At 37.6% G+C, this 25,400-nt stretch overlaps 1 protein-coding gene across 4 annotated transcripts in view; it reads left to right on the top strand.

Annotated features, from left to right (window-relative positions):
* The window catches only part of LRRC28 (leucine rich repeat containing 28), a 189,841-nt gene that overhangs the window by 14,081 nt on the left and 150,360 nt on the right, over positions 1 to 25,400 (top strand). For all 4 annotated transcript variants that reach the window (XM_005221757.5, XM_015459150.3, NM_001038156.2 and 1 more), the window contains 1 exon segment: positions 10,223 to 10,263. In XM_005221757.5, coding sequence (XP_005221814.1) covers positions 10,223 to 10,263 — 41 coding nt within the window.

The following is a 25,400-nucleotide window of genomic DNA, read 5'->3' as shown; positions in this document are numbered from 1 at the left end:
ATCTCTTTAAATCAAAGGTATTTTTCCTATTGAATGTTCAGATTTAAGTATTTTGTCCTCTCAGTGTTACTGGTTGGTTGTCAGTAGATCCTTGTCAGATAGTAAACAAACTATTTGAAATAGCTTGGAAAATTAATGTTGACCTATAATTTATTCTGCTGAATCACAGAATTTTAAAGCTAGGTGGAGCTTTGTAGATAATTTAGGCAGTTTGTCTCTTTGAGGTAAGTAAGCTTAGAAGAGGTTAATAGATGGATCTCAAGTCATTTTTGTGGCCAGTTAGAGCAAGACACAGGTCTTCTAATTTGTAGTTCTGTCAGTGCTGCTTTTGTAATTCTGCAGGTACTTGTTGGTGACCTGTTTCTAGCCTCGCACCATGTAAAAGTTTAACTACATTTATCCACTGTGGAACAATGAAGTGTTCCACGTTAAGTGAATTTTCCTGGTTACCTCTTTGAAGTTTACTTCCTGAGTTTTACTGTGAGTCTAATTGTTCTTGATAGAAATACTTTTACAACATGCATCATTCTGTACATTCTTAAAGAAATATAGGGAACATGACTTAACCCACTCTTCCTGACTTGTAGTTTTGGCCTGGGGAATTAGGAGAGAGTTTAGAAAGACGTGACAGGGATACAGACCTTTCACTCTAGACTCTATCCTTATGTACTTGAGGGATTCCGTGTACAAGCAGAAGGCTTGTACACATTTGTGTATGTTTCCATACGTTTAAATTCATTTTCAAGCATTCACTATACTAAAAATGAGGCACCTATGCACCAAGAGTGAGATACCAGTTTCTATATGTTAGTCCCATCAAATCAGTCTCTCTCTCTCTCTCTCGATTGATAGATGAATATAGATAAAATGTATTTAAGGTGTTTGAAATATCATGCTGTGAGCTTGGAACATTGTTCCTTCCTGAAACAAGCAGTTGTGTCATAAGCATATAGGATTGTAAAGGCTAGGTGTGTTTTTAAATGGTTAATCTGGCCTTATGGAAAAGTGTTTAGTATTCTTTTTTGTGTGTCTATTTTAACTTTGAAAATTCCATTTATAAAATCATTGAATGCACATTAAATAGGTTTTTAAAAAAAATAGAAAGTAGGTAGGGGCAAATGATGATCCAGTCTTCAACCCTTGTTTAGGATATCTCTACAGCTTTCATTTTTAAACAAATATTTTTAATATTAATACTTTACAGAATTTTAGTAATTTTTAATGTTTGTTTTCTTTTGAAAAATATTCAGATACAGACATCCCTTGGTATCTGTGGGGAACTGGTTCTAGTACTCACTCCAGTACCAAAATGAGAGGCTGCTCAAGTCCCTTGTATAAAATGGTTTGGTATTTGCATATAACCAATGCACATCTTCCTGTATACTTTACATCATCTCTGCTGCTGCTGCTGCTAACTTGCTTCAGTAGTGTCCGACTCTATGTGACCCCATAGACGGCAGCCCACCAGGCTCTGCTGTCCCTGGGATTCTCCAGGCAAGAACACTGAAGTGGGTTGCCATTTACTTCTCCAATGCATGAAAGTGAAAGTGAAAGTGAAGTCGCTCAGTCGTGTCCGACTCTAGCCGACCCCATGGACCGCAGCCTACCAGGCTCCTCCGTCCATGGGATTTTCCAGGCAAGAGTACTGGAGTGGGTTGCCATACATCATCTCTAGATTATTTATAATACCTAATACAGTGTAAATGCTATATAAGTAGTTGTGAAGACAGTGTGAATGTTATATAATAGTTGTTGGTGTAGCAATTCAAGTTTTGCTTTTTGAAACTTTCTGGAATATTTTTTCCCTGATTATTTTTGATGCATGGTTAGTTGAATCCAAGGATACAGAACTCACATAGACCGATTGTACATATTTCAGTTTGTAAATGTACTAGATGTACAGACTTTTTAACTTTGAGCATATTTTTCTGTAAAAGTTTGTTGCTAAGTGAAAAATATCAATCTGGAAATTTTTTTTACATTTTTGGCAATAAAACACTTGCAGTTTTGCAGATACTTAACATTTATTTATTTATATTTTTAAGAGAATAATTTTAACCTCTATAAATATCAAGCAAGTACTTCATCATTTTAAGAAAATAATTAAAAATTTTATCATTCATACAGTTAAGTAGTTCTTTAATGTTCTGTGTCGAAAAGAGCTAAGTTTAAGTGAAAAACTGGCAGTGAGTGTAATACTAACTAGTATTAGAAAGTAATACTAGAAAGTTACTTTCTAGTATGATAACTACTAGTTATATGTAGTACTGTTTAAATTATAACAAAATACTGAAAATTCAATTCCTTCAGTTCAGTTGCTCAGTCGTGTACGATTCTTTGTGACCCCATGAATCGCAGCACGCCAGGCCTCCCTGTCCATCACCAACTCTTGGAGTTCACCCAGACTCATGTCCATCGAGTCAGTGATGCCATCCAGCCATCTCATCCTCTGTCATCCTCTTCTCCTCCTGCCCCCAGCCCCTCCCAGCATCAGAGTCTTTTCCAATGAGTTAACTCTTCGCATGAGGTAGCCAAAGTACTGGAGTTTCAGCTTCAACATCAGTCCTTCCAAAGAACACGCAGGGCTGATTTCCTTTAGAATGCACTGGTTGGATCTCCTTGCAGTCCAAGGCACTCTCAAGAGTCTTCTCCAACACCACAGTTCAAAAGCATCAATTCTTCGGTGCTCAGCCTTCTTCACAGTCCAATTCTCACATCCATACATGACCACAGGAAAAACCATAGCCTTGACTAGAGGGACCTTTGTTGGCAAAGTAATGTCTCTGCTTTTGAATATGCTATCTAGGTTGGTCATAACTTTCCTTCCAAGGAGTAAGCAAGCGTCTTTTAATTTCATGGCTGCAGTCACCATCTGCAGTGATTTTGGAGCCCAAAACAATAAAGTCTGACACTGTTTCCACTGTTTCCCCATCTATTTCCCATGAAGTGGTGGGACCGGATGCCATGATCTTCGTTTTCTGAATGTTGAGCTTTAAGCCAACTTTTTCACTCTCCACTTTCACTTTCATCAATTCCATAGTCATAATAAATAATCTTTTAAATACTTAATGGTCATATGTGAGTAGTGGCCACCATATTGGGTGGGTAGATAGAAAATATTTCCATGTTGTAGAAAATTCTGTTGGACCAGTGGTGTGTGTGACTGAAAAAAAAAAATTAGAATCAATAGTAGCAACTCATTATTATCATGAAAATCAAACTACCACTATGTGTTAATGCTACAGAATTATAAAGAAAAATGATGCCAGAGTTCTTTTTTAGGCACTTCAAAGACAACTTTGGAAACAAAAGAATTTGTCCACATTTTGAAAATTTTACCTTCCCTCAGTTTGTACCCCTCCTTTCCATTTCCTTTCCTTTTGAAATGGCTTTATTTTAATATTTGTAATGCTTGTATTCAGTGAATTTCCAATGAAATTTTTATTTTAATGAACTTGGGACATAAAATATTTGTGATTGTTCTGATGGGTGCATTCCAAGAAATTTGAATATTTGCCACAGTTTTCTTTCTGTTTTTTTTTTTTTAAGAACCATTAAAATAAACTCTAAAGATGTTATGTTTTCATATCTGGGTAATCAAAATTTGCATTTTCTCATAAAACACTGATGTATGTTTGGGATTATCTTTTTATATTGCTTATGAATAGAATGCCCATTATTTGCACATTATAGTCTCATTACATTTTTCCTGGGAAACAGGATGTCAGTGGTAACTTCTAGTGGTCCTTGACCTAACTGATTGCACAGCCCTTGTTAGGAGTGGTTGGGAGGGGTTAGTGAGCTATTAATGCTCTTAAAAGCATTTCTTATTGCCCCTTCTCCCTCTCCTTAACACCTCCTCTCTTCCCCCGCCAATATGTGTCTCAGGCTTTCTAGGGTTATTCACATGAAAACCATAGTTAATAACATTTCGTTGTGTTACTTATTGCAGAAGAAATGAACTTAACTGTCAAGAGATTTTGATGATAGTAGATGGAGGTATTGAGAATCTGTTGTGGTTTTCTGTCTCCAGAAAACATCAAGGAAATATGACGGGTGTTTAAGACAAGGCTCATGCTTTTTTGGTCTGCTTAACATTTATTTCAAGGGAAATTTTAAGAGAAGAAACTGAGTAGTTAATGGAAGTGAGCCAAGAGATAAGAGGGTAAATGTTAAGGGACATTGTGGGGCAAATGGTGAGTAGGGCTGTGATGGGCATTTCTGCTATTGTGGACCAGGAAAGGTGGGGCTGCTCATCTGTCTCTGTTCCCATTAGCCTGCCAGGGCTTCTGACTTGACTGTTGAGAGATCTTGCTCTATAACATACATAAAAGGAGGAAAAATACTGGAGGAGGAATGAACTAATATTCCTGGTAGTAAAGAGGTTTTCTTTGGTTGTTCTCATATAACCCCATGGTATTTAACTTGTGCTGTATGCTTGCCCAGAAAAAGTGATACCAAATTATTGATCCAACTAGAAAGCTTGTTGAGTATGTTGTGGTGGTTTTTGAATGAAGTAACTTTATTAAAATTAAAAATAATTTATTGAGGTGAAATTCACTTCATGAAAAATTAACCATTTTAAAGTGAAAAATCAGTAGCATTCAGAATATACGCAGTGTTGCACACCGTCACCTTTGTTTAGTTCCAAACATACCCATCACTCAAAAGCAAAGCCCCTTGTCCATTAAGCAGCCTCTTCCTACTCCCCTCTACACCCCAGGCCTGGAGCCCCAGTCTGTATTCTCTCTCTCTGGATTTATCTGTTTTGGATATTTCATATATTGGGATCATTCAGTGTATCACCTTTGTGTCTGACTTCTTTTCACTTAGCAAAATGTTCTCACGTTTCATGCAGGTGGTAGCGTGTGTCATTCCTTCATTCCTTATGATTTAATAAAGATTCCACAGTGTGTGTATACCACAGTTTGTTTATCTGTTCATCCGTTGATGGACATTTGGGCTGTTCCCACCTTATAGCTATTATGAACACTGCTGCTATGAACATGGGTATACATGTAAATGTTTAAGTACCTGCTTTTAATTATTTGGGGTATATATAGGAGTAGAAATATGAAACCTTATGGCAATTCTATATTTAACTTTTTGAGGAACAGCCAAACTTTGCTATAGTGGCTGAACCATTTTACATTACTGCCAGCAGTGTACAAGGGTTCCTATTTCTCAGTTCCTCATCAGTAGTTGTTAAGTTTACATTTTTAACAAATTATGGCCATCCTGGTGGTTTTGAAGTGGTACCTCATTGTGGTTTTGATTTGCATATCCCTAATGAGATGCTGGTGGCTCAGATGGCAAAGCGTCTGCCTGCAATGTGGGAGACCCGGGTTCAATCCCTGGGTTGGGAAGATCCCCTAGAGAAGGAATGGCAGTCCACTCCAGTACTCTTGCCTGGAGAATCCCGTGGACGGAGGAGCCTGGTAGGCTGCAGTCCATGGGGTCCCAAAGAGTTGGACACGACTGAGTGACTTCACTTTAATGCTAATGAAGTTGGGTGTCTTCATGTGCTTATTGGCGGGTTGCATGTCTTCTTTAAAGAATGTCTTCTCAAGTCCTTTGGCCATTTTTCAAGGGATTGGTTTTTGTTGTTTTTTTTTTTGTGATTGAGTTGTAAGTGTTCTAGACACTTACCAGGTATATGGTTTGCAGATATTTTCTCCCATTTTATATATTGCCTTTCAGTTTCTTGTAATGTTCTCTTATGCAGAAAATTTTTAATTTTGATAAAGTCTGGCTTATCTGTTTTTTCTATCGGTGCTCCTGCTTTTGGCCTATGATCATGAAGATTTACTCATGGTTCCCTCCATGAATTTTATTGTTTCAGCACTTAGATATAAGCCATTGATAGATCCATTTTTGGGAGAAGGCAATGGCACCCCACTCCAGTACTCTTGCCTGGAAAATCCCATGGATGGAGGAGCCTGGTAGGCTGCAGTCCATGGCGTCACAAAGAGTCGGGCATGACTGAGCGTCTTCACTTTCACTTTTCTTTTTCATGCATTGGAGAAGGGAATGGCAACCCACTCCAGTGTTCTTGCCTGGAGAATCCCAGGGACAGGGGAGCCTGGTGGGCTGCCATCTATGGGGTCGCACAGAGTCGGACACAACTGAAGCAACTTAGCAGCAGCAGATCCATTTTTAGTTAACTTTTGTATATGGTGTGAAGTAGAGGTCTGACTTTATTCTACTTTTTAATAACTGCTATAAAAATATGCATTTAATTCAGGACTTCTTTGAAATGTGTTGTTAGAGGTAGGATGGAGCATATTTTACTGAGCCCTGAATCCTAGTGATTCAATGATTTTTTTTTTTTTTTTTTCATACTGCACTACTCTCGCCGATCTCTGGGGGACTTTGGTTCATGGTGTCTTTACTCAGGGATGAAAGCTGGTAAAGGTCGCTGTGGACCTCTCACGTGCAAACTCTCTAAGGTCTCTGCTGCTGCTGCTGCTAAGTTGCTTCAGTGGTGCCCGACTCTATGCGACCCCATAGACGGAAGCCCACCAGGCTCCCCCGTCCCTGGGATTCCCCAGGCAGGAACACTGGAGTGGGTTGCCATTTCCTTCTCCAATGCATGAAAGTGAAAAGTGAAAGTGAAGTCGCTTGGTTGTGTGCGACTCGTAGCGACCCCATGGACTGCAGCCCACCAGGCTCCTCCATCCATGGGATTTTCCAGACAAGAGTACTGGAGTGGGGTGCCATTGCCTTCTCTGCTCTAAGGTCTCTAGTTTGACTTAATTCCATTGACCAAAGCAAGTCACTTAACCATGTTGAACTTAAGTGCAATCCTGCCTGTTGCCCAGAAGGAGAAAGGAAAGTAAGTGGTGCACAGTGACTATATGAGAATGCAATTGAACATGTGTTTGCAACATATTTGAAGTATTTGTTCCAAGATACACAATTTTAAAACATTCCCATTGAAGGAGGTTGTAAGTTTTCCATAACAGTACATGGTAAAGCATCATTGATTCAAGATTTGAAGTGAATTTTATACTGTGTTTACTGAAGTTTACTTTTACATTATTTATAAAGAAAAATTATTAAGTGATAATATGAGATTTAATGATGGGAATTTTGGTTTAATTTATAAAACAGTTTTCAATTAGTTTAGAAGGAAGTATTCATACTCAAGGAATTTGGGTACAGATTGTTTATCTATTAAAACTTTTGTATGTCAAATTTGTGAAAAAGAAGGAAATAATAGTAATAATCGTTTTGCAAGGCACTTTAAGATTATTGCTCTTAATCGATCAGGATTTTAAAATTTGAAAACATTTAAACTTAGTAGTCTGAGCCCTGTTTGTGTGGCGCCTGTAATCCAGCATTAGAGCTTAGTTGCTCTGAGTGTTAGTCGCTTAGTTGTGTCCGACTCTTCCTGACCCATGGACTGGGACCCGCCAGGCTCCTCTGTCCATGGGATTTCCCAGGCAAGATTTCCCACTGGAGTGGGTTGCTGTTCCCTTCTCCAGGGGATTTTTCTGACACAGGGATCAAACCTGGGTCTCCAGCATTGCAGGTGGATTCTTTACCATCCGAGTCACCTGGGAAGCTCCTTAGTTACTCACAGAGTAACAACAATGTTGATGTTAATATATAGTGATCCAGTCTCTTACCTGCTTTTCATAAACTATGTAAATAGGAAAATTAAAATATATAGTGTTTCTCATATTATTTAGTTTCATTGCTAAAATGTACCACTAGGAAGCAGAGAATGATATTTTAGAGCACCAGTAGATGTCAGCCACAGCCTATGCAGCAGGCTGATTCTTTACCAGCCTTTTTGCTTTTTTTTTTTTTTTTGAACCCAGCATCCTAATGAACTGCCAATTTTCTCAAGGTTGGTGTGCTTGTTTTTAAATTAAAACACAGTGTACTTACTCGTAAAAATATAGCGATGCAGTAATGGCAGCAGAAACATTATGCAGTGCTTAATTGTGTGTGTAGGGAAATATCTCACAGAGGTAACTAGTTGGTCATGGAAAAATTGCAATACTCTCTGGTAAGAGCCAAGAAGGCATCTGTAAAGAATGACCATGGGTCCTGTAATCAGCCAGATATGGTATTGATATTATAGCAGATCAAACAAGTTGAGGTTCTAATAGCATTTCTTTTCCAGATAAGCCTTTTCTTTTTAAGAGGCACAGCCAGAAAGCTTCTTACCTCTCCTCTCCCATCCCCTCAGTGCTTTAGTTTGCCTGGAATGTCTTGTAAGTATCCCCACAGGTGGAAGTGTATATTCCTCTTACTAGGGGAGGTACCAGTACTAAAAGAAACATTTTGGAAACTTAGATCCAAGAGCAGCACTCAAGGAAAGACTTGTCATGAAGGACCTCATTGCAGATATTGATGTCAAAACATAGGGGAAAAGGAATCACAGCTTCGGCATTTGAAAACTAAAAGTGGTTTTATCAAAAGTGGAAACTTAATAAATGTTTCACTGACTTCAAAACAGTATTTAGATTCAGTGCTATTTGGTTATTATGAAAGTGTGAAGGCTATTATATATGTAACTAATTTGGGATACTGCTGCTAAGTAAATACATCAGTATGCCAATATGAAATTAATAACTTTGTCTCCTTGATTAAAATAAACCCTTGTGTTCAAGATTTTTAAAAAATAGTTTTTCCTCAGTATAAAATATAAGACCCTAGTGAACTATTCCTTGGTACTGTCTTCAAAATTATATACCTTTATTCTCTGTGGCCCAGATATACCAGAAATACCAAACTAATGGCATTTCTTTTATTGAGTGTTTAGAACCTAAGTTACATATAATGTGATTGATTCCTCAATTGTGTAACAATTTATATAGTAAATTTTAAATTTGATTTTAAATTTTTTAATTTTAAAAGACATATATGCTCATTATTAAAGATTCAGATGATATAAAAATAGATGGAGAATAACAGCACTATCCTTTTCCTAATGATAATCACTGTTCCTAAGCTCCTGTAAGAAAAATTACTTGTTACAAATCCCCCAAACTTTTATTTTTCTATTGACACAATTATTTTTATAAGTGCTTTTGAAATGTAAGATTTTGTCATGAGTGCTGCCAGGCAGTTACAGTAGAACAAACTGTGTTTGTGATTTCTTAAACACACCTGTCTCTCTTTTGTCTTTTCACATGTTGATTCATGTGCCTAGAAAGCTAACCAGAACTCTCCTCCTCCCTACTCCATAGCAACCTCTGATAGTTAAGTCTTTCAAGCCTCAAGTTAGTCATAATTGCTTTTAAAAAACCATTCCTGATTCTTTGTTATTGATATCTAGCTTAATTCTACAGTATGTTTTAGTGTAGAATAAAAAAATGTTACTCCTGACTCAGTGTGCTCTTTCAGTCTTGACAATTCATGTCTGTGTGTGTGTGTGAGAGAGAGAGAAGAGAGAGAGAGAGAGAGACACGCAGGCTGACAGGAGGCTTTTCCTTCTACCCAGGGCCTAGCCCCATCTCCCTTCCCCTCCTCCCTGTGGCCTGCTTCCTGTCCTTGTCACATCACACTCCTACTCAGAACTTAGAACCTGGTCCAGATGTGACCTCCCTTAGGACACCTGAGCTCCAGCTTACTCTGTTTATTCTGAGTTTAGTTATATCTTGGTATCTGGCCCTCTGCGATTTCAGTTCCTTTCTCCTCAGGAGTAGTTTGGGATTTTGGTTTGACAAGGGGTTGATAGTATTATATTTAGGGCTACTGTAACGAATTACACAGGCTAGGTGGCTTAAAATGCAGAAATTTACTGTCTCACAGTTCTGGAGGACAGAAGTTCCAAACCATGGTGTTGGTTGGGTTGGTTCCTTCTCACGGCTTTGAGGAAGAGCCTCCTTTCTCTGAGCTCCCAGGGGCGGGGCGGGATGCTTTACCAGCGGTGTTCCTTGGCTTTGTAGCTCCATCCCTCCCACCTCTGGCCCCAGCGTCACATGGTGCTATTCCCTCTGTGTCTGTTAAAACATTTTTATTTCTTCTGTGACCATGGAATATAAGATCTGGTTTCTCCAAGGGATATGGATTTTCAGTGTTCAGATGTATACGTTTAAATTGTAGTTTGATCTATGTAAGCATAAACCCAGACCTGCTGATGTATTATTTTCACATTTTCTCAAAATTTACAGCCCTTCAAAAGGTAGTACTTGTATTTAAGCTGTTTAGAAATGTTTATACATTTTTCAAAAATAAAATTTAATTCTGAGTTTTTAATTTTCAGCCAGAAAACCTTGCTCAGAAGCTTCCAAACCTTGTGGAACTGTGAGTCTGTTTATTCAAATTTTTTTTTTTTAAAAACAAGAATGGACATAATTTTAAGTTATTTTAAATTACAGGGAATATTTTAATGTATTAATTTATTATTTTTTGGTATTATGATCATGGTGCTCATGTAGGTAGACCTGTGGTTCTGCTAAACCCAATAGTATTTTAAAGTATCTTACCATTTACATTTATGTTTTAAATATCTTACTTCAGGGTAGTAAAGATGATGAAAGATACGTTTTTTTTTTCTTGCAGCATCTTGGTCACAGAATCCTTTGGATAGTCCATGGAATTGGGAGTATTGGGCTTCCCAGTTGGCACTAATGGTAAAGAACCCACCTGCCAGTGCAGGAGACATAAGAGGTGTGGGTTTGATACCTGGGTCAGGAAGATCCCCTGGAGAAGGAAATGGCAACCCACTTCAGTATTCCTGCCTGCCTGGAAAATCCCATGGACAGAGGAGCCTGGAGGGCTACAGTCCATGGGGTTGCAGAGTGGGACACAGCTGAAGCGACTTAGCATGTGATTGTTAGTATTGTTACTACTACTACATATGCTACTGATATAAACAGCCTGATGGTATAAAAGATTTAAAATATAGAGTAAAAGCCTCCTTCCCTACATCCTACATTTGTTTTAGTTCTTATGATGATTACCTCCATAATACTAAATAATGTATCTTTTTAAAATGCATTTACACCTTTGTTTTTAGTATATCAACTTTATCTCTTGACTAAGGAAGATAAGAAATTTCCATATCTTGTATTTCCCTTTCTTTCTACCTGCCTCCTAATTTTGTCGAGGGAGGAATTTGCATCACCTTTTCTTGTTCTTTTTATTATTTGGCATGATTTTCAGGAGGTAAATTAGAGAGAGCTAATTTTACACCTTTATCATAAGCCAGAAGTCTCTGTCATTTTACCCAACCTTTTATTTTTGAAAAAATTCTGACCAACAAAAAAGTTGGAAGCATAGTACAATGAACATCCATACAGTTGATCTAACGTGAAGCTTAGAGGTGCCACCCTCTCATAGTTGAAAATCCAGGTATAACTTTATAGTCCCCCATTGTTTTTCCAAAAGTTTTCACTTTTGTCTCAGGTTCAAAGGATTTGTTAACAAAATGAGCCGCTTGTTCTATCAGTTCAGTTCAGTCATTCAGTTGTGTCCTACTGTTTGTGACCCCATGGACTGCAGCACGCCAGGCCTCCCTGTCCATCACCAGCTCCCGGAGCTTACTCAAACTCATGTCCATCGAGTTGGTGCTGCCATCCAACCATCTCTTCCTCTGTCATCCCCTTCTCCTCCTGCCTTCAGTCTTTCCCAGCATCAGGGTCTTTTCCAGTGAGTCAGTTCTTCTCATCAGGTGGCCTAAGTATTAGAGTTTCAGCTTCAGCATCAGTCTTTCCTATGAATATTCAGGACTGATTTCCTTTAGGATTGACTGGTTAAATCTCCTTGTAGTCCAAGGGACTCTCAAGATTTTTCTCCAACACCATAGTTCAAAAGCATCAATTCTTTGGCCCTCAGATTTCTTTATAGTCCAACTCTCACATCCATACATATACTTGTTCCATACAAATAAATAATAACCAATATTTATTAGAGAATTATCTAGCTTAATTTCAATATACTAACATTAAAAGAAAAGAGAAATAGAAACAGCAGAGGATACATCACCAAACTGAATTCTCACCAACATCCAGACTCAAACAGCAGTGGAAAGTCCCGTGACACAGCACATCGGGATCTCAATTGGGAAAATGTCCCAGGCAGCATGTCCGCTCAGTGGGTTAGACTTTAGAGATCACAGTTCGGGTTCCCACTTACAATCCCAGAGGCAATCATCAATCTGTGAGCAAATAGCAGTTCTGATTTCATGTTAATGCGTAAAACTTGGAATGTTTTTAAACCTGGGGCTTGGTTGGCCAGCTCGCCCCCAGAGGCTCAACAATCTCAAGATTCATCCCCTGTCTTATCTATGATGCTGCCAGTCTTGCACTCACAGAAGGCAGTCACTCACAGTCAGGGCAGTGTCCAGGCAGGTTAGAAGCAAGGTCAGAGGCCTGCTCTGCTTTGTCTCTGAAGCCTAAACAAGACTTTTTAATTTCCCTACCATCCACATCCATAGTTCCACATCTGTGGACTCACACAAGCTTGGATGGTGTAGTACTTAGTAGAAATTTGTTGAAAAAAAATCAGAATGTAATTGGACCTGTGCACTTTAAACCCTCTTGTTCAAGGACAGGCTTCACCTAAATGTAACCAGTTAACATTTTGCTTCATTTCCTTCCTCTCTTCCCCCTTCTACTCTCTCTTTACTGCCCCTCTTTCCGCCTTTTCCTTTCCTTTCTCCCTCTCTCTCTTACACACAAATTGCACACATTATAGTGTGTGTGTGTCCGTGTGCACACTCAGTTGTGTTCGACTCTCTGTGGCCCCATGGACTATAGCCCACCAGGCTCCTCTGACCATGGAATTTTGGAATAGGTTGCTATTTCCTACTCCAATGAGTCTTCCCTGATTAGGGATGGAACCCACGTCTCAGGCAGGTGGATTCTTTACCACTAGTGCCACCTGGGAAGCCCCTATGTATCTAAGAATAAAGACATTCTTGCACATAATTTTATTATTTTTAGGTCTAAGAAAAGTAGTATTAATTCAATAATATCATCTAATATACAGTTCATATTTAAATTATCCCAATTTCCCCTCAAGATTTTTTTTTTTAAGTCGTCTGGATTTTTGAAGTAGATGTTTTGTTTGATGGTTTCTTCTGGACTAGGTTCACTTTAAATATCTTCAGTGATGTTCTGCCCTATTTGGTTTATCAAGGTTTTGTTTTCATTCTCTTATATATATTATATGTGTATTTATTTTTTTATGAAGCATGGTTTTTCACCCCTAACTACTTTAGTATATATTTCTAAGAACAGGGATGTATTAACATTTTTTAGCCCTACTTTTCTATCCTTAATATATAACTTTATATTTTTCTCCATATAGGTTTTGAACATTTCTAATAGTTTTTTCCTAAATGTTTAATTTTTTTGCTGTGTAAATGATTTTTCTTATCTGTTACATCTTCTAACTAGGTAATTTTTGTTATAGGAGCACTATGGTTTTTTGCATATTAACTTTATATCTTGCTCCTTCCTGAAATCTTCTATTGTTTGAGTTAATCATGGATTCTCCAGAGTTTTCCAGGTATACTCTACTCTCATGTCTGAAAATACAGTGTTATGTCTTCTTTTCCAAATCTTTATTTTCTCTATTCTGATTGCATTGACTAGTCCTTCTCCAGAGCACTGTATAATAGTATTTGAGGTAGTAGGCATCCTTGTCTTCTTTAAGACCTTAGTGGGAATATCTCCAGGTTTCATCCACTAAGAAAGATGCTGGCCTTACAGTTAACACAATTCTTATGTGTTAAGTAAATATCCATCTGTGTTAATAATCTATTGCTGCTCTACAGATTATCTCAAAATGTAGTTGCTTAAAGTGTAGGGGTAGTTAAAAGAATAAACACTTATTCTCTCGTATTTTTTGAAGGTCCAGAATCTGGGCTTGGCTTAGCTGGATCCCTTTGCTTCAGTGTCTCTCTCAAGGCTTTAATCAAGATTGTTGCCCAGGGCTGCTGGCTTACCTGAAAGCTCAACTGAGGAAAGATCCTCTATCTGTGTTCACTCATATGGTTGTTGGCAGGATTCAACCAATTCCTTGCAGGTTGTTAGACTGAGAGCGTCAGTTCCTAGCTGGCTGTTGGCCAGAGAACTCCCTTAGTTCATCACCACTTAGCCTCTATTATGTAGCTCACAACATGGCAGCTGACTTCGATCAGAGTGAGCAAGCAGAAGAGTATGTGAGAGCGGAGCCCTTGCCCCTTTCTAGTCTAATCATGGAAGTGGCATCGCATCACTTGCTGTGACACTCAAGGGGAGGCCGTTACACAAGGCCTGCATGCCGAGGAGTGGGGACCACCAGGGACCATCCTAGGTGCTGCCTACCACACTATTAATTCCTGCTTTCTCAAGAATTTTTTTATTAGTAATGGGTGTGACATTTTTTCAGACTTTAAATCTAATGGAAAAATCCTTGAGGCCTTCAGGCAAAAAGGTGAACCAGTCATGAAGATGAAGAAGATTGCAACATAAGACTCCAAGCTGAGTAATCTACACAATGGCAGTTCAATTCTGGATTGACAGTTTTTATTTTTTTGAGCTTCTTGAAAGTATTTGACTATCTTCAGATCTCCATAGATTCTCATAAGAAGTCAGTGGAATTTTCATCATTCTCCACATGTGTGTAATATATCATTTTTCTCTGACTTCTTTGAAGATTTTCTTTTGATCTTGGCTTTTAGCAATTTAACTGTGATGTGCCTTGGTATAATATTCTTTGTTATTTATCTTGGAATCTGCTGAGCTACTTGAATCAGTGAATTTATGTCTTTTACCAAATTTGGGACATTTTCAACCATTATTTCTTCAAATACTTTTTATGCACCTTTTCCTCTCTCTCTTCATTGGATTCAGTTTACATATATCTTGTTGATATTGTCCTACATACCTCTCAGGGACTTCATGTTTCCTCCTTTTTTTCTCTGCACTTAGATTGAATCATTTATATTGATCTGTCTCCAAGATCTTAAATTGGTAGAATTAATATAGTTAAAATAGCCCTACCGCGCAAGCAATCTACAGATTTAATTGTGATACCTATCAAGTTACCCATGACATTTTTCACAGAAGTAGAACAAATAATCCTAAAATTTATATGGAACTACAAAAGACTCAGGCTTACCAAAGCAATCCTAAGGAAAAAGGAACAAAGCTGGAGGTATAACCCTTTTAGACTTCAGATAGTATTTCAGAGCTACAGTAATCAAAACAGTGTGTTATATTCTTTTATTCACCTTTATCCAGTAAGCATTTCAGTTCTAGAATATTCTTTCTTTCATCCTTTCTTAGTTTCTGTTTCTCTGCTAAGATGTCCTTATCTTTTCATTAAGACATATTTTACTTTAGACCACTGTGCATAATTATAACAACTACTTTTAGAGAGTTGTCTGCTAATTCCCAACATCAGAGTTGCCTTGGGGTTGCTATACATTGTTTGTCGTCATTGACATTTTCCTGAGTGTTCATATGTTAAGTAATTTTAGGTTATAGCCTGACAATTGAGGATATGTGTTTTAGATACTAAAATCTGTTAATTTCTTTGAAGAGTGTTGATGTTTTGCTTCAGTGGTTTCCCTGGTTGACTCAAAACAGTAAAGGGCCTTTTGGAAGGCAACTGAGATCTCAGTCCAGTTCTTTTGTCTTTAGTTATAGTTTTTTCCAGTACGAATGGTTTTGGAATACGGCACTGATTCAGGCAAAGTTTATACATAGGATTTGGGGTTTCCCCTCCCTGTTTGTTTGTTTGTTTTCTGGTATTCTCTGTTTGTCAGGGACCATCGTTGCCCTGAACTCTGTCCTCATTTTGGCTAGCAAGACTGCAGTTTTCTTTTGGAATTTTAGCCACTGTTTGTCCCTTTCCTTAGACCAAATGCTATTAAGAAAAAAAGATGAAACTCAGATTTACCTGGTGTCCTGCTTCAGTTTTTGTCTCTCTTCCAGAACTGGCTTTTTTGTTTACTGTTGCAGTGCCTTAGGTTCATTTTGTCTGTGTGTGCTTTTCAGTGTTTTAGTTGTCAGAGCACCAGTCTAGTAGGAGTTCATTCTGCTGTCCTGGAATTGAAACTCACATTCTTTTACTTGAATCTGTTTTTGCCTTTATAACTCACATGGGTTTCTTGAAGTCAGCATTAGTTGGTTCTTTGATTTTGACCAGTCTAACAATATGGCTCATTCCACTGGAATATTTAGACTATTTATGTTTAATATGATTACTGATAGGATTGAGTTTAAGTTCACCATCTTAACAATTGTTTTTTCTATTTGTCCCAACTGTTCTCTGTTATTTTTCCCCTTTAGTTTCCTTCTTTTAAATTATTTCAGTGTTATTTTAGGATTATGTTTTATTACCATTATTGATTTACTAACTCTACTTCATTTCAATATTGAAAGGTTTATGTTTCTTTAACCTATTATAATCTACCTTCACATAACATACTACTTCACATTTAATATAAGAACCTTGGATCGGTACATTCAGTTCATCCCTCCTATCCTTTGTGCTGTCGTCCTGTGTTTTACATGTGTGTGAGTGTTGTGAGAGAGATCTATGTATGTGTAAACCATAGATATCAGTCAAGGTCCAGTTAGAAACTATACCACTAATTTAAGCAGGGAAAATTAAAGAATTGTTAATTAGTAAAATGTTATTAACTACTAAAAGAGGTTAAAAAGGACTCCATGGTACTCATAATTAGTGAGTACAAAAAAGTAGATCTGTACCTAGAGAATTGGACAGTGAAGGGTCTAAAGACTTAGGAGAGTTCCAAACCCTAGGCTGAGGTTAGACCTCTTCAAAGAAGATATGACTGCCACAAAGCATATAGCATTCACGTGGTGAAGAGCCTTGCCATCTGATTTAGGCCAGAGCAGATCTGTAACGTCATCTCACTGTTGCAGGAGTAGTACTTGTAATCCGGAGCTGGCATATTAAAAGCAGCCTGACGAGGGGAAGGCAGCTGCCTGAGAACAAGGCAGAACCAGTGCAGCAGTGGCTGTGGGTGGGGGAAGACGGTTACGTGAGGCCAGTTGAAGTTGCTTATAGAAGAGTGTTGTTGGGTAAGGAGTGTGGCCTGAGGATAACAGCCAAAGATGCTGCAAAACTGACGTCAGCTTGGGGCGTTCGTGGTTGAGATGTGGCTTAAAGTGGTCCAGGAGGGCTGCTGGGGCTTGGCTCTGAGTGGAATAAAAAATGGAAAGAGGACTGGACCTGGAGAGGTGCCTTCCTGCTATTCTCATCTTGCAGAGTCACTCTAACACCTTCTTTTGGTAACGTTAGGCCTAACATTAGATCAGTTAGCAAAGGAGAAATTTTGACAGGGTCCAGCTCCTATATGTCATAACAGGTAGATTTGTAGCTGAGAGATAAAATTGGTATCTGGTGAAATACACTGTTAAATAAATTTTGCATTTAAATTCTTAAAGAAACTTAAAAATGAGAAAATGTCTTTTTATATTAGTTTCTATATTCTATCAGATTTGGTTTGCTTGAAAAAAAGTCTTCTTTTGTCCTTTTTTTAAAAAAAAAATTCAACTTTTTGCTTTGAGATAATGGTGGTATCACACATAAGAAGTAATTCATAAACATCCTTGTGTACTCTTTTAGGTTCTACCAGTGTTCATGTCTTACATAACTATAGTATGAGATCACCACCAGGAAATTGACAGTACTACAATCTACTGATATTATTCCGTTTTCCTAATTTTTTACCCTTTTATAATCACATTCCCCGTGTCCCCAAACCCTGGCAACTGCTACTCTGTTCTCCATCTCTATGACTTGGTCAGTTTAACTTTTTATGTTTTATAAATCATACAGTATGTAACCTTTCAGGGCTAGCTTTTTTTTTCATTCAGCATAATTCCCCTGAGACATATGTAAGTAGTGGCATGTAGCAGTAGTTCCTTTATGTTGCTGAGTTATGTTTCACAGTATGGATGTAATAGAGTTTGTCCATTCACCTACTGAAGGACATATTAGTTTCATTTTTAGCTATTATGCATAAAGTTCCTATGAACATTCATGTACATGCTTTTTGGCATATGAGTAAGTTTTCATTTCTCTGAGATAAATGCTTAAGAGTTTAATTGCTGAAGCATATGAAAATTCTTTGTTTCATTTTTTAAATTGAAATATGATTTACATAAAAATTTAATCATACACTTTTAAAGTGTATGGTTCATTGGTTTTGGTATATACACAAGATTGAGCAACCATTATCACTGTCTAACCCAGAACATTTTCATCACCCTAAATGATCATTAATAATCATTCCCCTCTCCTAATTCCTTGTAACTCCCTAGTGGCCAATAATCTGCTTTCTATTTCTATGGATATTCCTATTCTGGACATTTTATATAGATGGCATCATGCAATATGTGACTATTTATGTCTGGCTGTTTTAGCGTAGCATGTGTCATCTATATCGCAGCATATTTCAGAATCCATTCTTTTTATGGCTGAATAATATTCCATCGCATGGATATACAGCATTTTGTTTATCCATTTTTTACAGTAGACATTTGGCTTATCTCCACATTTTGGCTATGGTGAATAATGCAGTTGTAAACATTTATGTAGAAGTTTGATTATGAACATTTATTTTTAGTTCTCTGGAGTTTCTACCTAGGAGTGGATTGCAGTGGTAACTCTATGTTTAACCTTTGAGGAACTGCCAAACTGTTTTCCAAAGAGGCTGTACTATTTTGTAGTTCTACCAACTATATGTGAGGATTCTCCACGTTGCCATCAACATTTGTTATTTTCTGTACTTTTGATTATAGTCACCCTAGGATGTGTAAATTGATTTCTTATAGTTTTCATTTGTATTTTTTCTAATGACTAATCATGTCTTTTCATGTGCTTATTGGTCATTTATGTAGTTTCTTTGGGGAAATATTTATTCAAACCTGTTGTCCATTTAAAAATTATAATAGTTGTCTTTTTGTTGTTCAGTTCTAAGAGTGTTTTATATATTTGAGATACTAGACCCTTATCATATATATGATTTGCAAATATTTTCTCCCATCTGTGTGATTTATCTTTTACATTTTTTGATAAATTGCTTGTGTTTTGTTATCATGTCTGAAAGACTTTCTAATCCAGTGTCATGAAGATTTACCTCCATTTTCTTATTTAAATTGTATACTTTTAGCTTTTACATTTAGGTCTTGATACATTTTGAGTTAGTTTTTGCATATGATGTGATGTAGAGATCTAAAGTTCTATTTTTGTGTGGGATATCTAGTTATCTTACCACCATTTATTGAGACGGCTGTTCTTTTCCCAGGGCACGTAGGCACATAGGCATATTTCTTGATTCTCAATTCTGTTCTGTTGATCTATATGTCTTATCTTTTTCCAGTACCACAGAGACTTGATTACTCTAGCTTTGTAATAGGTTTAGAAATTGAGAAATATGGATCCTCCAACATTATTATTTTTCAAAATGATTTTAGCTATTCTAAATCCCTTGCACTTCCATGTGAATATTAAGATCTGCTTCTCAATTTATTAAAGAAAAAAGCCAACTGTTATTGTTGATAATGATTGCATTGACTCTTTAGATTAGTTTGTGGATTATTGCCATCCTAACAGTATTATGTCTTCTAATCCATGAATGTGGGATATCTTTCTGTTTATTTAGGTCTTCAGTTTCTTTCAACAATTTTATAGTTTGAACATTGAACACTTTTTAGTGTAAAAATACTGAATTTCTTCTGCTAAATTTATTCTTTTTGATGTTTTTGTACATAGAATTATATTCTTAATTTCCCTTTATAATTGTTTAGTGCCTAGTATATAAAAATTCTTGTCTAGGAAATCCCATGAACAGAGGAGCTTGGCAGGCTTCAGTCCATGGGGATGCAAAGGTCAGACACGACTTAGTAACTAAAACAACAACAGTATAAAAATACAGTTGATTTTTATATATTGATATTATATCCTTCAACTTTGCCAGACTCATTTATTAGCTCTTTCTTGTTTTTGTTGAATTCCTTCCAGTTTTCTGTAAACAAGAGCAAGTCATCTACCAATTAAGAGTTGTATTTCTTCCTTTCTGATCTATGTACCTTTTATTTCTTTTTCTTGCTTAGTTGCCCTGGCTAGAATATAGAATGTTAAATAGAAGTGAAGAGACTAGACATCTTTGTGTTGATCATAGGGGGAAAGGTTTTAGTCTTTTGCCATTAAGTGTGTTAGCTTTAGATTTTTCATAGGTCCCCATATGTAATTGAGGAAATTCTCTTCTATATTTTCTGTTTTTAGTATAAAAGGTATTTGATTTTATCAGATAATCTTTCCTTCTTTCACCTATTGAGATGATCATATGTTTTTATTGTTTGTGTGTTGAACCAGCTGTGCGTTACTGGGGATAATTTTCATTTGCTTATGGAGTATAATCCTTTTTATATGTTGCTGGATTTGGCTTGCTAGTATTTTGTTGAAGATTTTTACATCTGTATTCATAAGAGATAATGGTCTGTAGTCTTCTTTTCTGTTATGTCTTTGTCTGGATTTGGTATCACAATTGTATTGGCCTTATAGAAGGAGTTCCTCTACTCTCTGTTCTTTTTTTTTTTTCCCTTTCCTTTTGGTTCTTTTTTTTTTTTTTAAGTATCTGGTCAGTTACTTTCGTGGTCAGCTAATGACTAAGCAGAGATTTCTTTAACTACCTGAATCTGCTAAGTCTCCCAGTCCTTGCTGAGGTCTCTGTGTATGTATTGTGGCATACCTTCCCCTCTCAGTTAGGTGGACAGTTGACAGCTTTGCTTTAGACTTCACTTCTTATGTGTGCTATACGTGCTAAATCACTTTAGTCGTGTCTGACTCTTTGCCACCCTATGGACTGTAACCTGCCAGGCTCCTCTGTCCATGAGATTCTCCATGCAAGAATATTGGAGTGCGTAGCCAATCCCTACTCCAGGGGATCTTCCCAACCTAGGGATCAAACCCAGGTCTTCGGCATTGCAGGCAGATTCTTTTTTTTTTTTTAATTTAATTTTATTTTTAAACTTTACAATATTGTATTAGTTTTGCCAAATATCGAAATCAATCCGCCACAGGTATACATGTGTTCCCCATCCTGAACCCTCCTCCCTCCTCCCTCCCCATACCATCCCTCTGGGTCGTCCCAGTGCACCAGCCCCAAGCATCCAGTATTGTGCATCAAACCTGGACTGGCAACTTGTTTCATACATGATATTATACATGTTTCAATGCCATTCTCCCAAATCTTCCCACCCTCTCCCTCTCCAACAGAGTCCATAAGACTGTTCTATACATCAGTGTTTCTTTTGCTGTCTCGTACACAGGATTATTGTTACCATCTTTCTAAATTCCATATATATGCATTAGTATACTGTATTGGTGCAGATTCTTGACCATCTGAGCCACTGGGGAAGCCCTTCTTCATTTCTTATGAAGAGCTTCAATTTCAGCAGAGTTGAGAGCTTAGGGTTTCTCAGGTCTTTTCCTGAGCATATGTGCAACTCTGGGCATGCATGTGATCTTGTATATTTCTAGAAATATGCCAGTTTTTCAAAGTTCCTCTGTAAATCTCCTTCCCCAATTTTTTTGTTTAAGGTTTTTGGTTGTCTGTTGTTTGCTCCAGCTGCTATCTACTGTCTTAGGCAGCAGTGAAGTTAAAACAGTTGCCTGTAATTTATCTCAGCTGGGGAAAGTGTTTTTGTACTGGGCAAGCTTGTAGTCAGATCAAGTTAAAAACAGACTTGCAAGTGGGGTCTTTCAGGGAACCATGAGACAGTCAAATGACAGTTCTCTGGGAGTGAACTCCAGCTTGGGTCTGTCCCTCCCGGTGCTGGCCAGGCCACTGCAGGTAAAGCGGAAAGCGACTGCAGCATGTTTCCAGGCTCTGCAGTGCTGGAGGGTTGGGCATAGGGCCGGGGCAAGTGAAATGCCCCAGGGTCACAGCCTAGTCTTCTGACTGGGATGTTTGCCGCTTTCCTTAAACAAACCCTCCCTGTGTTACTGCAGCTCTTTGAGTTTAACTTCTAAAGTTTTATTCATGTAGCTTATGAATAATTTTTGGCAGTATTCTTGTTAATTTTATGAAAAGAGAATTTTTGGAGGTCCTTACTCTGCCACTTTTCATCTGAATTTGTAGTTTCATTAAAAACTTACAAATAATTTTTCAGGTTGGCTATACCATTTTACATTCTCCCCTAGCAGTGTGATTGTTCCAGTTTCTCCACATCGCACCAGTGTTATTTTGATGTCGTTATTTAACATTTTTTTCTTCATTTTGATAGATGTGTGGTTTTATCTAATTGTGATTTTCATTTGTATTTCTCCAATGCCTAATAACATTTGACATCTTTTAAAATACTTGTCATCTTTATCTTTTCTTCAGTGAAATGTCTGTTCTTGGCTATTGTACATTTTCTATTTGGGTACTTTTTTCTAGTTGTAAGAATTTTAAGAATTCTTTATATATTCTGGAAACGAGTCCTTGGTTGTATATGTTGTTTACAAATATTTTCTCCCATTGTATACTTTCTATTTTCATGTTCTTTTGCAGAGCGAAAGTTTTATCTTTTGATGAGGTCCACGTTAACAATTTTTGCTTTTATGTATCATGTTTTTAGTATCAAGTATACTAATCCTAGGCCCTAAAGATTTTCTTCTGCCTTTTTCCTCTAAAAGTTGTATACTTTTTTACTTTACATTTGTCTTCATAGTTCTGAAATATATATATAATTTTTACCTTCTGGAATTAGAGTTCTTCAGTTCAGTTCAGTTCAGTCACTCAGTTGTGTCCGACTCTTTGCAATCTCGTGGACTGTAGCATGCCAGGCTTCCTTGTCTATCACCAACTCCTGGAGCTTGCTCAAACTCATGTCCATCAAGTCAGTGATGCCATCCAACCATCTCATCCTCTGTCATCCCCATATCCTCCTGTCTTCAGTCTTTCCCAGCATCAGATCATTCCCAAGGAGTCAGTCCTTTGCATTGGGTGGCCAAAGTATCGGAGTTTCAGCTTTAGCATCAGTCCTTCCAATGAATATTCAGGACTGATCTCCTTTAGGATGGACTGGTTTTATCTCCTTGCAGTCCAAGGAACTCTCAAGAGTCTTCTCCAACACCACAGTTCTAAAGCATCAATTCTTTGGCACTCAGCTTTCTTTATAGTCCAACTCTTACATCCATACATGATTACTGGAAAAACCATAGCTTTGACTAGACAGACCTTTGTCAGTAATGTCTCTGCTTTTTAAGTTGTATAGTGTTTTACTCTGCTAAAAGTTGTTTAGTTTCTTACTTTACATTCTGCGTCTTAATTCTGATATATACACACACACACACACACATATATATAGTTTTCTGGAATTAGAGTTCTTGGTTGCCGGTTACTTCTTTCCTTTCAACATTTTCTTGGTGTCTTTGTCTTCTGGCTTGCATACTTTCTGAAGAGACATTCCTATATTTCTTCCACAGTATGTAAAGTGTCTTTTCTCCTTGGGCTACTTTGAAGAATTTCTATTTCTTATATTGGTTTTCAGGAATTTGTTATGATTTGTTATGATTCGCTTGACATATGATTATCCTTGACATTCATTGAGCATCTTGGGTTTTTGTCTTTGTTGTTGTCATTGTTTAGTCACCAAGCTGTGTCCGATGCTTTGTGACCCCATGGACTGAAGCACACCAGACTTCTTTGTCTTCCATTATCTCCCGGAGTTTGCTCAGATTCATGTCCATTGAGTCGGTGATGCCATCTAACCATCTTATCCTCTGCTGCTCCTGTTTCCTTTTGCCTTCAATCTTTCTCAGAATCAGGGTCTTTTCCAATGAGTCAGCTTTTCACATAAGGTGACCAAAATATTGGAGTTTAAACTTCACCATCAGTCCTTCCAATGAATACCCAGGGTTGATTTCCATTAGGATTGACTGGCAGTCCAAGGGACTATCAAGAGTCTTCTACAGCATCAGTTCTTTGGCACTCAGCCTTCTTTATTGTCCAACTCTCATCCATACATGACTACTGGGAAAACCATAGATTTGACCATATGGACCTTTGTCAGCAGACTGATGTCTCTGCTTTTTAATACACTGTCTAAATTTGTCAGAGGTTTCCTTCTGAGGAGCAAGTATCTTTTAATTTCCTGGCTGCAGTTAACCATCCACAGTGATTTTGGAGCCCAAGAAAAGAAAATCTGTCACTGCTGCTTCTTTTTCCCCTTCTGTTTGCCATGAAATGATAGGGCTGCATGCCCATCTTAGTTTTCTTAATATTGAGTTTCAAGACAGCTTTTTCACTCTCCCTTTGCATACCTATCAAGAGGCTCTTTAGTTCCTCTTGACTTTCTGCCCCTAGAATAGTATCATCTGCATATCTGAGGTTGTTGCTATTGCTCCTGGCAATCGTGATTCCAACGTGTGATTCATACAGCCTGGCGTTTTGCATGATGTACTCTGTGTGTCTGTGCCTGCTCAGTCACTCAGTCATGTCCGATTCTTTGTGACCCCATGGACTGTAGTCCGCCAGGCTCCTCTGTCCATGGAATTTTCCAGGCAAGAAAACTGGAGTGGATTGCCATTTCCTTCTCCAGGAGATCTTCCCAATCTAGGGATCAAACCCACGTCTCTGGCTTTTCCTGCATTAGCCCGAGGAGTCTTTACCACTGCGCCACCTGGGAAGCCCTAGGATATACTCTGTATATAAGTTAAATATGCAGGGTGACAATATACAGCTTGTCTTACTCTTTTCCCAAATTTGCACCATCAGTTGTTCCATTCAGAACATGACCCGTCTGTCTTGCGTGGCCCTGCATGGCATGGCTTATAGCTTCATTGAATCACACAAGCCTCTTCACCACAACAAGGCTGTGATCCCTGAAAGGTTGTGTCTTTAGAGCTTGCATCAAATTTGAAATTTTTAAACATTATTTCTTTAGATATTTATTTCTATGCCCTTATCTCTGGTCCCTACTTTTGGGACTCTTACCTGTTGTTAGCTTGATATTGTCCCATAATTACTGACACACTGTTACAGTTCTTTTCAGTCTTTATTTTTTTTAATGTGCTTCAGTTAGGGCAAATTAAATTATGTTTCTCTATTTTCAGAGTTAGTAATATTTTCTGGTTCAATATCTAATCTGCTGTTAATCCCACCTAGTAGGATTTTTATTTTTTATATTTGATCTCTAGAAGTGCTATTTGGGTCTTCTTTATATGTTAACATTTGTCTTACAATGTTAATGTTTTTCTTTGAATACCTGGGTATAATTATTATTTATGTTTTAAAGTTTTTATTTGCTAATTGCTTTATCTGTGTCATACCAGATCTATTTATGTTAACTATTTTTTATCCTGGTTATTGGTCATATTTTCCTGATTCTTAGCACTTTTTCATTAGATGCTGGACCTTATAAATGCTAATTGTTGAGTGTTACACTTTGTTGTCTTCCTTTTTGTGGTGCTTTGTTCTGGCT

This window comes from Bos taurus, chromosome 21 (assembly GCF_002263795.3).
Source record: "Bos taurus isolate L1 Dominette 01449 registration number 42190680 breed Hereford chromosome 21, ARS-UCD2.0, whole genome shotgun sequence".
NCBI classification, from domain to species: domain Eukaryota; kingdom Metazoa; phylum Chordata; class Mammalia; order Artiodactyla; family Bovidae; genus Bos; species Bos taurus.
This window is presented reverse-complemented; position numbering and strand designations above follow the sequence as displayed.